Source organism: Octopus sinensis, linkage group LG4 (assembly GCF_006345805.1).
Source record: "Octopus sinensis linkage group LG4, ASM634580v1, whole genome shotgun sequence".
Classification (NCBI taxonomy): Eukaryota; Metazoa; Mollusca; class Cephalopoda; order Octopoda; family Octopodidae; genus Octopus; species Octopus sinensis.
Genome location: NC_043000.1, coordinates 59011344 through 59027168, shown reverse-complemented (window position 1 = coordinate 59027168; position 15825 = coordinate 59011344). Strand labels below are relative to the sequence as shown.

Below are 15825 nucleotides of genomic sequence, written 5' to 3'. Positions count from 1 at the left end.
TGTTAATCGTGACCTGAAAGTCAAATAATTACAACTCAGGTGTAAAGATGGCGACTAATATTTTGGAAACGAAAATTTCACAGTTGCTAGGTCAAAGATACTTCAAGAAGTCTGTATTAGTGCGGTTTCTTTTATTTTTAATATTACTTATCATATGGATCTCTGTTAATGGAGGTAAATATAGCTTTTTGTTTTGTTAATGTTAAGGAAATATAACTATTTAACCAGTTGATCCACTTGATCAAAAGCATACATATCACACGTTGCATGTTTACGTATGTGAGATGTTTAGTCCCACGTAGCTCCGACCGAGCGGAACTATGATCAAAACTATTCTAACCGTGAACATCCTGTCTTTCTTAGAAAGTATTAATAAGATCACACTGTTCAATGTGTTAATTTTTAAGATAGTAGGTTGCGGTTTAAGGAAGATTTGATTGCTATTTCTAGAAAGTCGAACGACTACATAGTAGCCTCTCATGTTGAACATGTTGCTCATTTATCAATTACCATTAGCTTTGATATTAAAACTATTTCAATTCTCATTATTTTCATAATTTTACTACCATTACTTTCAAAAGATCTCCTTAATATAACGAAATGTCATACAGTAAACCAACAGCATCGCTAGTATTAAATTAAATTTTAAAAAAGGTAAAAAAAAAATCACTCTAGGGTTTGTGCAAAGCTTCGTAATCATCAGGATTTTTTTTTTCTTTTTCAAAATAATTGTGCAATGCCAGCCAGAAATTCTTTGCTCCATGCTTATTTTACCATTCTTTGTTGTCTGTTTATAACATCGTAGTTATTACCATAAGGAAATGGATTAAGAACGCTACCTATCCGTCAAACTCTGTAATTGCACTTCGAATTTGCTAACTTCTGGCATTTTCAGCTTTAACTTTTGTCTCTTTACATTAAAACCCACGATGAAAATATATGTGCACTGCATTTGTTGGCAACTTTAACAATTTCAGTTCTAAAAAGTGCGGGCAACTTTAAATTGTTAATGTTTGAGATATACTTAGTATGAGCAGGCTTTAGATAGAGAATATTTCAAATCAAGATCACTTTTCACAATTATGAACCAACGAGATAATTTATACCTGGTTACCCGACCTGTAAGAAACAGTAGTCATCTCCTTCGAATTGCCCCTCTACCGTCTTAAAACAGAAGGACGCACCGGTTAATATAGCCCCTAGCTATTCAAAAAGAAGAGCTTTTCATGACGGAAATTTATTTGGTTGATCATGCTTGAATTGATAACAGTCAACTCAAACTGATAATCAGCTAATGTTTAGATCAGCGGTTCCCAAACTTTTTAGAGTCGCGACCCACTATTTATCACACCAGTTTATGACGACCCACTTAACTTTATTGAGTATCTCGATAGACAGCAGTTAATCAAAGCTAATGCGTAATTTTATAACTTTTTGCGACCCATCTGTGGGTCGCGACTCATAGTTTGGGAACCACTGGTTTAGATAGTTAAAACTTTACTCAAATCAATTTGATCTTACAAAAACTCTCGACTTATTAGACTATGATAATTATTTCCCAACTTGGTGGCTCAATAAAATACACATTTGTGGAACATAAAATTAAGTTTTAACAAATCTAAACTCTTTTTATTTATTTATTTTGTAAATTAATGTCATTTGTTTATTTCCACTAATAAAGCTTCTAAGTAACTGACTTCATCAATCTACTTGCTCCCCAAAATATTAGCCCATCTACACACTTTCTCTTCCCTCAATCTCTTCTTCCATTACTACAGTAGTTCCTTGATCCCTGAACAATCCAGCTTTGTACTGCCACAGTCAAAGCCCACATAATATACTTGCCACCCCTTTCTAGTTATCCCTACTTTGTTGTATTCCTGCTAACCTTGGACTAACACTTTGACCTCAGTCGATTCCCAAACTGTGTCTCCCTGGAATTGCTTCTCTCCTTTATGCTCAAAATGAACAGTAACTGCATCAACCTCATCAGTAGAATAGGCTACCCTCTGAGAATTAAAATGAGGAATCAAAGTGACTGTTGAATTAGCTAACTTTAAAATCCACTATGACTTGATGGTCATAACTAGAACAATTCCGATAATTGGTCTACACAATCAAGGTTGTTCTGGAGAACACTGGCAGAATCACTTTTGCAATTATACGATTTCTCTTCTAATATGATTTATGTCATATTATAAATCCTGACAGCTATATGGACCAGATTCAACAAGTGTGCAAAACAGCAATTAGCTTTACTTTAAAAAATCTACAAAATGCTGATTAAATGCTTGAGACTGACTGACCTGCTGTCTATAGGCTCATCACATCAAATAATGTTTCTGTCAGGTTTTTATCTAATGTGGGACTTGATTTTTATTTGGGCAAAAAGTAAAACTTAATAGTTAATTTTTTTCAATTTAAGATTATTTTTCAAAACAAATTTTTACACTCTATCATATCATTGAAAAAGCAAAATTATATTCTGTCTTTGTGCTAATATATTTTTTATTTTTCCTTTTTTTGTAGGACTTCTTCCTGGTTTTCTGCGTCAGAGACTGCCAATATTGCGTGTTGGACCAGAATTGAACATATTATATTATTTTGAAGAAGCAGAGAGAGATGGTAGCAAAATCAGATGGTCACGAGCAACAAATACCCCAGCAAAGCTTAAAGCAGCATTAAATGGTACATATGTGTTGTAATTACAATTATATTAGTACAAGTTGCAGTGAATTTATTTCAACTATATTATATTATTGAAGATCAGTTTTTTTAGGTTAATTATAAAAATTGAAATAAAGAGAAACTCTGAGTTATTGCAGATTATTATTGAATTTACTGATATGTGAGGCTGAACTCTATGCAATTTCAGTTTGAATTGTTTTGAATTGTTTGAATTGAATTCAAATGAGGGTAGTAGAAGATTATCTATTTTAAGAAATTCACTACTCCAAGTCTTCTCTGAGAGTGAACTGACTTACAACAGTTAAATGTGGAGCTTAAAGTTAGTGTATTAAAAATATGTAAAAGAGAAAGATGTTCTACATAGCGCCAATGATTTAGCATGTTGAGAAAAAATAGATAGAGAAATGGGGTGCAAAAATGATAGAAAATGAAGAGGGAGGATTAAGCATGAAAAAAGGGATTAAAAATTGGAGGCTTTCTCTCAGTCAAAATTGTTATTGGATACTCTGTTTTTCTTCAAATTATAAGCTAGTCAAGAGGACAGAGGCAGTGTTCATAAATTTGCATTCCTTTTTGTAGAATGTGATATTTTCTGATTGTATTTACAAAGTGATAGTGTTGTTCAAAATATATTTGTTGCAGGCAAGTATGATATGATCGAAGCAGATGTGATCTTAAAAGGACAAGGAACATCAAAACAAGCTATGACACCAATTGTATCTGATTTACCTGCAGTTGATAATAATTTCGAATTAAGGACGTGGTTACAGCAAGTGAAGAAGTATACAAAAGGCATTAAATTAGACTTTCGAACTATCGATGCTGTTGAGATGTCACTACAGCTATTGAAAAGCATGAAGGATGAGGTAAATTTATTTATTTTGTTTTTATCCATTTCCCTTACTGAGTAGATTCTGCTTCTTTGTCTTTTATCTACTGAATATAAGCATTCTTATTTTTGTTCCACATGTTGATCATATCTATTCAGCCTTATCAGAGTGACCAATTTTACAAAGTATTTCTTCTGTTTATGACATTTTCAATGGATTAGATAAAAATGTTGGTTAGTCATTTTACAACTGAAACTGTCTCTATGAATTAACAGTCATGAGTTTGGGTTGCTCTTCAAAATAGTTGATTTTATGTCAGTGTCTGTAGAAGGTGAGGATTGGCTTAGTACATTTTCTTGCTGGCTGTAATCAAGATATGAGAAATGTTTCTTGATATGGTTTTATTGTCCTCAGTGTAACAAATAAGTTTAAGGTACTATTTACTTTTATCATTACTCAATGGTTTCATCATGACTAGATCATAACAAACTTTACCTACATCTATTTTTGAGATCAATCAAGACAATCTTGTTGTGCAGCCAGTCTTCACTTCTTTTAAGGTGTCGTTTATTTCTTTTTTACTTCCTCTTCTAAAAGACTGTTGTATGAAGGATGAGAACTTTTTCTCCTTTTGAATAAGGAATAAGGATATGTGTTAGATCTTATTCATAGAACCATTTGCATTTGATATCTATATTAGCTGCACAAAGGAGCTTCTTCCCTATACGGTTGCTAGACCTGCTATAATTAGTAGTGAAATTACTCTCCCAATCACACATTTAAACTTAATGTATCTAGGACTAAATTGTCAAATGTATCATATGTTTAAAAATGACCGCATGGTCATAACTGGAACAATTCTGATTATTGGTCTACACAATCAGGGTTGTTCTGGAGCTAAACAGTTACACTGGCAGAATCACTTTTACAAATATCTGATTATCCTCCTTATATGACGTCTGTCATATTATAAATCCTGATAGCTATAAGGACCAGATTCTATGAATGTGCAAAACAGCAAATAGCTTTACTTTTAAAAAATCTACAAAATGCTGATTAAATGCTTGAGATTGGCTGATCTGCTGTCTAAAGGCTCATCACATCAAATATGTTTCTGTCAGGTTTTTATCTAATGTGGGATGTGCTTCCCATTTCATTATGCAATACTTGGTTGGTGGTGTGTAGCATGGTAATGTAGACGTGCTTCATGCATATCTACATTTAAACTGTTTTGATATACATGTAAGTTACTGTGAAGATTGCAGTGGGGGGATAGGCAAAGTGAATTCTGTAGCTACTTAATAGATCATACATTCATGTGAACAACCTTTTATAGGGTTGAAGTCTGGTAAAGAAATAAATACTAGCAATTGTATGTGTGTTCTTTGTTTGAATCAGAGAGAGAGAGAGAGAGAATGAATTGTAGTGGTGCTTTGATCATTTGTTTATATCTTGAAATGACAGCAAGTTGCCAATATAGATTACTTCAGTCATAAATTCCACACTCACTCTCAAATGGTTATAGAATGGGAAACAAATATGATAATTTTGCTGTGGAATACAAATCACTTTGTTTTATATTCATTAAACAATGTCCTAAGTAACATTATTGTTGATGTAACTACTGCAGCAGTAATTCATATAAATGAATTAACTGTTAAGAATTTCACTGTAAAATGATATTTAACACTACTGTCTCTAATTTGTGCCTCTAGAAATTAATATTAATGCGTAAAGACCCCCTTTTGTCATGAATGACCATGGGATTGCACCAAGAAAATTACCCTCTGAGGCACTAGTCCGGGCAAGGTTGTTTATGGACGACCAGCAGTCACCCATGCATACCAGCCTCCCCTCTCCATGCCACTGATGTTATCCAGGGGAAAGGCAAAGACCAATACAGCTTAGCACTAGTGATATTGCAACTCTTTTCTACAGCTGAGTGAACTGGAGCAATGTGAAATGAAGTATCTTGCTCAAGACACAGCCTTGTTCAGGAATTGAACTCACAAGCTCATGATCATAAGCTTATGCTCTAACCACCGAGCCATGTGTCTTCACAGAAATTAATATCATTTTACAATTATTTTATATCTGAATAGTAAGAATCATCAAAAAATGTAAACTTAGCAGATAAATTTCTCTCTTAAGCAAATCATCGTTATCATTTAATGTACATGGGCTGAACAGTTTGACCAGATCTATCAGGTCCTAGTATTGCATATACTCTAATGCTTGCTTTGGCATGGTTTCTATGGTTATATTTCCTTCTTGATGACAACCAATTCATAGAGAGTACTGAGTGCTTTTTTGTGGCACCAGCTCTAATGAGGTTACCATGTAGCTTGCAAGACCAAGGTCCTTGTTGACTGAGTGGGATTACTGTAGAGAGGGAGATCATTTTATGTTAGGAGATGAGAGGGTAAAGTATGAGCAAATGTGTCAAAATAGAACAGGCTGCTTGCAGTAGAGGGGCTACATGACAATTCACATTATAGAAGACAGAGTGAGAGTGATCAGGCTAGAGGTGGAAAGATAAAAATAGTGGGGATGAGGTGTCAGGTAGATCCTCAAAGTTTGAGGTGACTGGGGACAGGAGAACAGGGAGTGTGGGCGAGTTGAGGTTGCAAAAGTGTTTGAGAGAGTGAGAGATGGGAAATTGGTGAGGGTTGGTGTTGAATATAATGAATGAAGAATAAGAGTTGATGGCTGATAAGTAGCAAAGTTAGGGAAATGTATGTGTTAATCGTAGAGATCAAATAGGCTTGAGGGATGGATATAGCGACTGGAAGAATAATGGATGGGAGGGGTGATCTATGATACATATGGGTTAGGGGAGGTAGGGAAAAATAGGAGATGAATGACAGTGTAGAAAAAGTGGGGGTGATGAAGAGTAGACGATTAGTAATAACCACAAGTAAACTGTAATGCCATTGTTATGTCAATATTATTTTTTGATTTAAGGCAGCAAGCTAACAGAACTGTTAGCATGTCAGGCAAAATGTTTAGTGGCATTTCATCTGGCTTTACATTCCAAGTTCAAATTCCACTGAGGTCAAGTTTGCCTTTCATCCTTTTTTGTTTGATATAAGTACCAGTTGAGTACTGGAGTCAATGTAATTGACTTAGTCCCTCCATCAAAATTGCTGGCCTTGTGCCAAAATTTGAAACTTATTATTTCTTGATTTTTGCATGTTTGTATGAGATATAAATAATAAGCATAATGAGAGAGGATAAAAGAGAGATGACATGGTGGGGCAGATAGCAACTGTTTGGGGTAGGAGAAGCAGGGGGTAATGCATCCCTTTTCTTAACTAAAAGTATCAATTCAGATATATTTGTAGAATATTCACAACCAAGTTATAGGCACAGGAGTGGCTGTGTGGTAAGTAGCTTGCTTACCAACCACATGGTTCCAGGTTCATTCCCACTGTGTGGCACCTTGGGCAAGTGTCTTCTACTATAGCCTCGGGCTGACCAAAGCCTTGTGAGTGGATTTGGTAGATGGAAACTGAAAGATGCTTGTCGTATATATGTATATATATATATATGTATGTGTGTTTATATGTTTGTGTGTCTGTGTTTGTCCCCCCAACATCGCTTGACAACCGATGGTGGTGTGTTTACGTCCCTGTAACTTAGCGGTTCGGCAAAAAGGCGGTGCTCCAGCATGGCCACTGTCAAATGACTGAAACAAGTAATAGAGTAAAAGAGTAAATTTAGCACAATTTTCTACTAATGTTTACATATAGAGCTGAGTGATGCAATTCAAGGCTGGAGAGTTGCTGAAGCATGGAACAAACTGCCGGCATCAGTTGTTAGTTGTCGGAGCACTGCATCCTTCAAAACTTCCATGCTTTCTGAGATTCGCCAACACTACACCTGATTTTCTCCCCTCCATACACACACAGGCATGTATCTGACTCATACATTGTTCGCTTTCCAGACATTTTTACATTACTGCATGTACTTTATATGCACTTTCTGACAAGTTGTGGTGCACCTGAGCACTGTATACAATAATTTCATTATTATTATTATTATATATAAAACATGAAATGTTATGTAATTATATTGTTTTTGTCCTTGGGCAGCAACTGTTATTTCCTATTTGCTTATCCCTAGAAAGTATGAAAAATGGCTAATATTTCCTTCAAACTTTGCTTTTGTTATATTATTCAAACCCCAAAGGATCCCTCTCAACACATGGCTATGATGCTCCCCCACTTCTGCTCATGATCAGAGATGCACATATTGTCAGCCACTAAGGGACATATTCAAGTGGTTATGGTCAAGGTCATGCAACTGATGAGAAAATCTGTGGTACTGAGCAAAATGTTTTCTATAACGATATTTCTGCTTCAGCACTGAATCTGACTGAAATGTCAGTTTCAAAACATTGATGTCCAGGTTAGAAAAGCAAAGTTTGAAGGGAATAGTAGTCATTTCCTTTGATTTGTAGATAGAAGCAAATGGGAAATAACACTTACTGACCAATGACAAAAAAAAATTAAAATTTTGTCACATAGTATTATTTAATATAGTAAAATCACAACTAATTTTGTTGATAGTGTGTTGGCCTGGCAGTTGAAAGGTTGATGATTTATGTTCTGTTATCAACACAGTGTTGCGTCAAACTTTCTGGTCATATAGGCAGGATGTAAAGATCAACAGTACTTGGCTGCAGAATAGGTTCTCCAATTAACTTAATCAGCTTTACTGTTGATTTCAGTCTTGATTTTTGATGGTCTATGTACAAAGCTTTTGCTTATATTAAACAATATAACCACAAGCTTTGGACACCAAGAGAAGGTGGTAGTTGTGGTGGTGGCAGAGTGAGAACCAAAAAGTTATTTTCCAGTGCTGGATTTATTCTGGAGTAAATAGTATATATCATTAAAAAAATAAATAAAAGCAAAGTATAGAAAATTTGCAATTTTCCTCTTTACTCTAACCACAAGTAATTGTTATGTTGATATTAGTTTTTGATTTAAGGCAGCAAACTGGCAGAATTGTTAGCATGCTGGGCAAAATGCTTAGCGGCATTTCATCTGGCTTTACATTCCAAGTTCAAATTCTGTCAAGATTGACTTTGCCTTTCATCCTTTTTTGGTTGATAAAATAAGTACCATTTGAGTACTGGAGTCAATGTAATTGACTTAGTCCTTTTCTCAAAATTGCTGGCCTTGTGCCAAAATTTGAAACCAATATTATTTCTTGATTTTTGTGTGCTTGTCTGTGATATAAAAGCTGGTCCATCACTTAGATAAAACTTCTGAATGTAACCATCATCTGTACAACATGAGAAAGGCAACACTAGTTGATAATAAGGAACTTCTGCTTGATGACCTAGATATGATAGAAGTTTGGCTCTAACGTTTTACTATTATAATGAAAGATCTGGGCACTAATGATTAAAAATATAAAAATTGCAGATTTTTTTTTAATTGACAAGTAGGATGACCATATGAAAAATTTTGGTAAAGGTGAAACCTTAGGAACTTGAAATAATGAAATAATGAATAAAGATCTATGATAATACCATCAGTCCAACCTCAAAAGAAATTGATTATTGCTGAAAAGGTCAGATTCTTCTTACATCAAAATCTGAGTGAATCTATTCAAAGTTATTCTCAAAAATTATGTAAGTCAGCTCATTTTTGTGAATTTGATAAAATTGGACTTAAAAGATGAGGGACAGATGATATGATGGCATGCATTTATCTGAGTTTTGTGTCCAAGCATGAAAATATTTTCAGTCTGTGATCTGAATCATAATGCATGTACTGAATTAATTCAGCAATTTAAAATGCTTTTTATAATAGAAGTAGAATGAATAAAAGGTAATGATTTTGATGATATTACTGTGTCAATTGTGGATAGAAACCATTATACATCTCCTTAGAAATGTCAATTTTAAGGAGTTAACATTGTTAGCATACCATGCAAAATTTTTAGTGGTATATCATCCATCTTCATGTTCTGAGGTTGACTTCGCCTTTCATCCTTTCAGGGTTGATATGATAAATACCAGTTGTGTGCTTGGGTCAGTGTAGTTGAGTAGCCCCTTCCCCCAAATTGTGGCTATAGTAGAAGGGATTATAAGTGTCAATCTTGTGGATATAAGCATACACCATCCTGTATCTTGTAAGCCTGTATTAAGTGTAGTGTACTGAATCACTTTAAAATAATACATAATTCTGTAAAAAAAAAGTTGAAAAATTAAAAAGGAAAATTTTGCAAGAATTTATGAAATTGACATAAAAAAACATACAGTCATCAATATGGAACTCTAGAGTTTTAACACTCAAATGAAAATTATCAACTGAAATCAGATAACTATAATACCTCAGAACTTTTGAATGAATTTGGATAAACCTAAATTAAGGACTTGTGATCTCAAACTCATTGAAATTTTTGGAAAAATTGCCACTTTCATGGAAATTGATTACAGAGTATGTGAATGCTATTGTTGAAAGTCAAAAATAAAATTCATGGTTTGCTTGGTATGGATGTGATGAATATTGATAGTTCAACATTAACTTTTGAAATTGAAGCTCTAGAAACATTAACATCTGAAAATGCTAGTGAATTTTGTGGCAGTGGCTTGATAAGACCAAATATAAATCTATAAAAATATCTCCATACCACCCAAATCAAATGGAATTGTTAGAAAATGATAGCTAGTGTTAAACTGTGTTTAACCCTTTCGTTACCAACCCGGCTGAAACCGGCTCTGGCTCTTTAGTACAAATGTCTGGTTTTCAAAAGTTCTGAATTAAAACCTTCCACCAAACCTTAGTTACAATTTATGTCCCTAACTCTAGCTTAATGATAACGATGTTATTTTACTTAATTCTTTGTTATATTTAACATAATTGGAAGAAACACTGAGCATCTCAAAATAAATTCAGTAACGAAAGGGTTAAAAGCATATCTTCTAAGTAAAGCTTCCAATAATGCATACTTAAGTTGCGTGCCTTTTAGTTACTGGATAATCACTCACCCAGGAGGCCTTCTTAGTGCATCAGCTGGATATGATCACCAGTAACAATGTCTGATGAAACTCACTCCAGTTTTATAGTGATGTTGTGAAAATGATGAACCACAAGTTAGATTTATATATCAAGCTGGTGACAATACAGTTGTGATTCTTACTGTGCAGATCACTTAAATAATGATACAAACTGATTGTGAACAAAGTACAAAACCAATCATCAAGCTTTGAATGATATTCTACACTTTATTAATAAAGGTCATGATTTGAAAACTGATACAGAAACAAATATGGTGTTAGATGCAGTTTTCAAACAATAAAAGGAATTAAACCAATTTATTTCCAGGAGAATATTATTGCATGCTTCCCTGTAACTGAGTCTATTTCAGATGAGTATTAATTTAATGCAAGATCAGTTGAATAAAACTTCTGATTGTGAAGGGTCACATGTGATCATATCTATATTTAAATGTAAATAATTTATCTATATTGCTTACTGCTATTTACTGTTAAATAAATAAACTTGACAATATTTTGCCAATGGAACACCAACAATCACAAGAAGCTAGCCATAATCCAACTCTAGCTAGCTTCTTGTGATTGTTGGTGTTCCATTGTACAACCTACACGAAACTTATTGTACACATAACTTGGGTAATTAGAAATAGTTTAGACTTTCATAACAAGTTTGACATAGGCAGTTCTCATTTGAAAGAAATTGTAACTATAAGTGATCATATTGATTCCATAATATAATATGATATACAAATTTTCCTTCTAATAGATAATGTAATACTGGAGTGGAGTCAAACTATTCAAAAAATATTTCATATTCTTTAAAATTGGAAAAAGAATGTTTATTTATAGATTATGTTGTGGTGTCTATAATAAACATGTATAAATACCAATGTATTAGTTGTTTTTATTACATTTATGATTTTAAAATACTTTTTTTATATTTCAGCTTAAAATTCCTATTTGGCTGCATGCTGATATCTTAAAAGGCCCTTATAGTTCTCGACTGCCTGTTGATGCAACTCGTTTTTTTCGTAATGTACGCACATTCTTCCCCACTTGTACTTTGTCTTTAGGATGGACAACTGGTTATCACACAGATGTAAGTCAAGCTGGATATACTTGGGACATGGTACTTGATATGCATGATTTAATTATACACTGGGAAATCAGTCAACCACTTGTCTTCTCTGTTCGGCTAGCCTATATCAAGAACTCAATTCCACAACTGAAATGGTTGTGTGATACGCTTCAAGCTTCATTATTGGTGTGGAATGATAATGAAGATAAACCAGTTCTAGAAGATGTCATGTATGTAGCTTACCGTTTTCCACCTGAAAAAGCCTTTTTTGACTTTCGAGATGAATATTTGAGCAGCCATCTGAAGCGTTATAGACATTTTTCTAAAAACTATGTTCATCCACTTGTTTTAGAGAGAGATCAAGTAAAATTCAATCCATATGCTTGGGTAAAAATGGGATTATATATTGAAGAAAATTCTATTCTACCTAGTTCAGAATCACTAGTTTTAAAGAGTCCAGCTGTCTATATTGTAAGCATTTCTAAACTTAAGTCTGTTGAAACTCTTCATTTAAAAGGAAGAGTTCATTTCCTTAATCGTAAAAATCAAGAAGCTATTAATGGACAGACAGGCTTAAGCATATTTTTCCGTAGTTTTTCTTATTCAGACTATGAAAAAATTAGTGGCATTCGTTTTTTTATTGGTGTAAATGGAGATCTTCAAATTTCAGGCCAACATCTTGGGAAAAATGTTCCTGAGTTTAAGAAGAGGGCTCGAGTTACTCCTGGTTCAGCTAGTTGTTACCGTTTTGATATTGTTGACCTTCGGCATGAAGTTGTCATGGAAATAAATAGCTTGCATGATTGTGATACTTTAGAAAGTGTACAACATGAAGACACATCCCATATATCTTTGAGAGTAAACATTCCTAATGAGCTAGCACTTGGGGAACAGCCTTATATTTTAAAAATGGAAGACAACAGACGTGTAGCTGTTATAGATGAACTTGATATTCGCACTATTTACCAGACTAAAAAAAAAAAAACATGAATAGTATTTGAAAAATTGTAAATATAATATTTTTTAGGTTTTATTTATAATAGCCTTTGATTCAGCTGAATCTGACTGAACCATCAAATATTTATCTCAGGTTGTTTGATATTAATAAATATTGTAACCTTTACACTTACACAGTAGACACATGTTGTAAATTCAAACATATTTTTCTTTCAGTAATATGAACATTTTCCTTTCCAGTTATTATAGTTACTTAAGATTTAGTACAAATATGCTAACAAAATTTGAAATAATAATTTTTCACCATAAAAGGTTGTAAATCACCAAGAGATTCAACAATGTTGGTAACCTCCAAAAGATTCAACTGTCTTATATAAAAAACTAGTCTCAGTCAAATGAACATATTTCTTTTTAACTATTATAATTATGTAAGATTTGGTACAAATATACAAACATTTGAATAATAATTTTTTTACAATAAAATAAATTACACATATTAACATAACTAGTGATCTTCAGAGAATTCAACAGTATATTATTTAAGAATCAATTTTCAAATGCTTAATTTTATTTAATACTAAAATTAAGCAAATTATACTCTGTAAATTTGGAATGATTTAATAAGCACTTTAACATCAAAAACAAATTAAAACTTTTTTTATTGCTTCAGGACACTATTTGTTAAAAGTAAAATAATGTTTCTTTCTAACTTGTTTGGATAACCAATACAGTCACAATTTCTGAATAAACTGTGACAATATTAATTGAGCATTATATATGTTGAAATTATATTTTAATTTTGATAGAAATAATGTCTAAAATGCAATAACTTCTAGCAGGAAGAAAAACAACTTTTGCTAAGATCCACAATGGAGCATTGCTCTCACATTGGGATGGTATTGCTGCTATACACACACACACACACATGCACATATCCAATGCAGCATCCAGAAAAGAGTCAAAGGGCCACCCAACTGATTATCATTAATTCATTCATAAACACTCTCCAGCTTCTAGCTCAGAAGTGTGCTATCTTTACTCTCTGCTTTTTTACTGCTACTTATAATGGTTTCTGCTCATTGGAATTGGCTGGACTCATGCCAGCTCTACTTAAGCATTCCAGCCCTACTCATCTCTCCCATTCTCATCACCCTTCTTATGTCCAACCCTACCAGGTCCAGCACAAATTACTATAGTCAGTCATTCCTTTCCAAAATGTTGATTCTCTGAAATTTTTTTCCTGCTCATATCTTTCCTGCAGGTGTTAATTTACAAAGGTTCAAAGGGAATGGTATCAATCTTGCTAGTCTAGGAGGAATTGCAAGACTACAGACACTACCTCTTCCTCCAGATCCAACTAGTAAATAACAAATAGCAGTAATAATAATAGTCAGATGATGACATAACACAGAGATATAGTTAAAAAAAAGATACAATTCAAAGCAAAAAGACAAAGAGGGCAACCTATACACACACAAAGTAAGAAGCTACTATGTAGGTTTGATCAAAGCCAGGTTTGATCCTTGTGATCCTTGATCCAAAAGTGCCTGTGAGTATTTTTTCAGCCAGCTAAGTCATGAAAAACTTTATTCTCTGGGACATAATCTCTCAAACGTTCATAGACTGATAATGTGGTCTTTATCAAAAGTCTGTCTTTTCAGCTTCCCTGATACTGTTCCAAGTAATGCTCTCTTTACTGTTCACTGTAAAATTCAATAACTCCTTAGGGGTGGGAACAGCTCCTCTTGTGTCTTACCTTCTACTTCAGTTTCTGTTTTTCCCACTTCTTTTTGTAGTTGCTTTTACACAAGCATGAGGAAGACACACACAGGCATGAGAAAGACACCCATGGCTTTCAAAATGCAGAGATATTTTTTCTCTTTCTCTCTTCAATAAGGAGTTGAAGTAGAGATGCACACTCCTTTGTCACAGAGCTCTGACAGGCAGGCTTTCTCTATCAGATAATTCATAACAAGAGCCTGAGCATATGAAAAAAAACTGAAACTGTCTTATTTATTGCTCAAATTTTTTAATGTGATGTGTGTGTATGCATGTGTACTTGTGTAAGGCAGAGGGAAATGTTGGAAATAAATTTCTATGATAAAGATCCATATAAAAAATATTTTTCCATGTAATTTCACCTAATAAAAATGCTTTGTAAGAAAGCAGTATTGCCCAAGTATATACATATTAAAAACATACTAATTTTGAAATATGCATGTCTCCATTCATAACGTCATTTTTTTGGTAGATTAAATTCACAAATTGATTTTAGTTTCTGATTGAAATCACCACACTTATTTCACCTTTGGAAAAATTAAGATAGATATGATTTTGAAAAAAAAAAAGCACGACTATCCTAACTTCACACTCTCCCTACATTTATAGGTTTTATATTTAAGTGAACAAACTACTTGTCAAAATATATTTAATTTCCATTTTAATAAAATATTTTTGATGAAAGTTGTAGGGTTTTTTTCTGTCTATCTTGATTATATTCTTTTATTTTTTCAATTGAGGGAAAGGTACATTAATGTGTGAATACACATACTATTTTCATATTCAGTTAATTAAGAAGACCATATGTCCAATATACAAAAAGATTGAAATAGTCTTACACTTTTCCCTTCTTTCTGTTAGGAGACACAAGCACTTTCACACATATGTACACACATGATGGGAACTTCTGCCTACCAAATTCAATTACAAGCTTTTGTTTAAATAAATTTGTTTTGCATATTTTTATATTTAAGAGATTATTGTTTCTCTTGTATGCCAAATGGTTTTTGGTTTCTTTTAAATGACTATGCACTTACAGTTTTTTTTTTAATATCAAGAACCACTTTGAAGATTTTTTTATTGATAAATTTCTATGTTACCATTTTAAAAGTGCTCTAAATTAATTTGGTTAATTGTTATTTAAATTTGAAATAAATTTTAAAAGCAAGTTTAAACACCAAAAACAAATTAGATTTAGTTAGAAGCATCAATGACTTATCATGATAAAAAAAAAAAATTGTATATATGTTTCTGAATTAGTATATTGATATACTGTGGCATGTTACTTATGGCTCTAGTAGACTATACTGTGGATTATAAATCTGTTATCATCTTGTGAAACTGTCCATCTTCATTCTGCCTTTAAAATTTCATTTGTTTTTGTGGTACCTGAACAGTATTGTATTTAAATAGCCACAATATTTAAAATGGTATTGAGGTAATTATTTGGATATCAGCCATTTCAATAAATGGTTATC

The 15825-nt window shown here is 33.1% G+C and overlaps 2 protein-coding genes across 2 annotated transcripts in view; one reads left to right on the top strand and one right to left on the bottom strand.

Moving 5' to 3' along the window:
- The window catches only part of LOC115210715 (importin-13), a 62944-nt gene extending 61958 nt beyond the window's left edge, over positions 1–986 (bottom strand). Inside the window, exon 1 of the mRNA XM_036502007.1 lies at positions 840–986. The gene's annotated coding sequence lies outside the window, so the exon portion shown is untranslated. The remainder of the gene's footprint in view (positions 1–839) is intronic.
- Positions 10–15165, top strand: LOC115210411 (protein FAM151A-like). Its single transcript, XM_029779011.2, has 4 exons — positions 10–174; positions 2530–2688; positions 3331–3554; positions 11480–15165. The coding sequence occupies exons 1-4, from the start codon at positions 48–50 to the stop codon at positions 12599–12601; spliced, it is 1632 nt and encodes a 543-aa protein (XP_029634871.1). The 5' UTR covers positions 10–47; the 3' UTR covers positions 12602–15165.
- Positions 15166–15825: the final 660 nt, after the last annotated feature.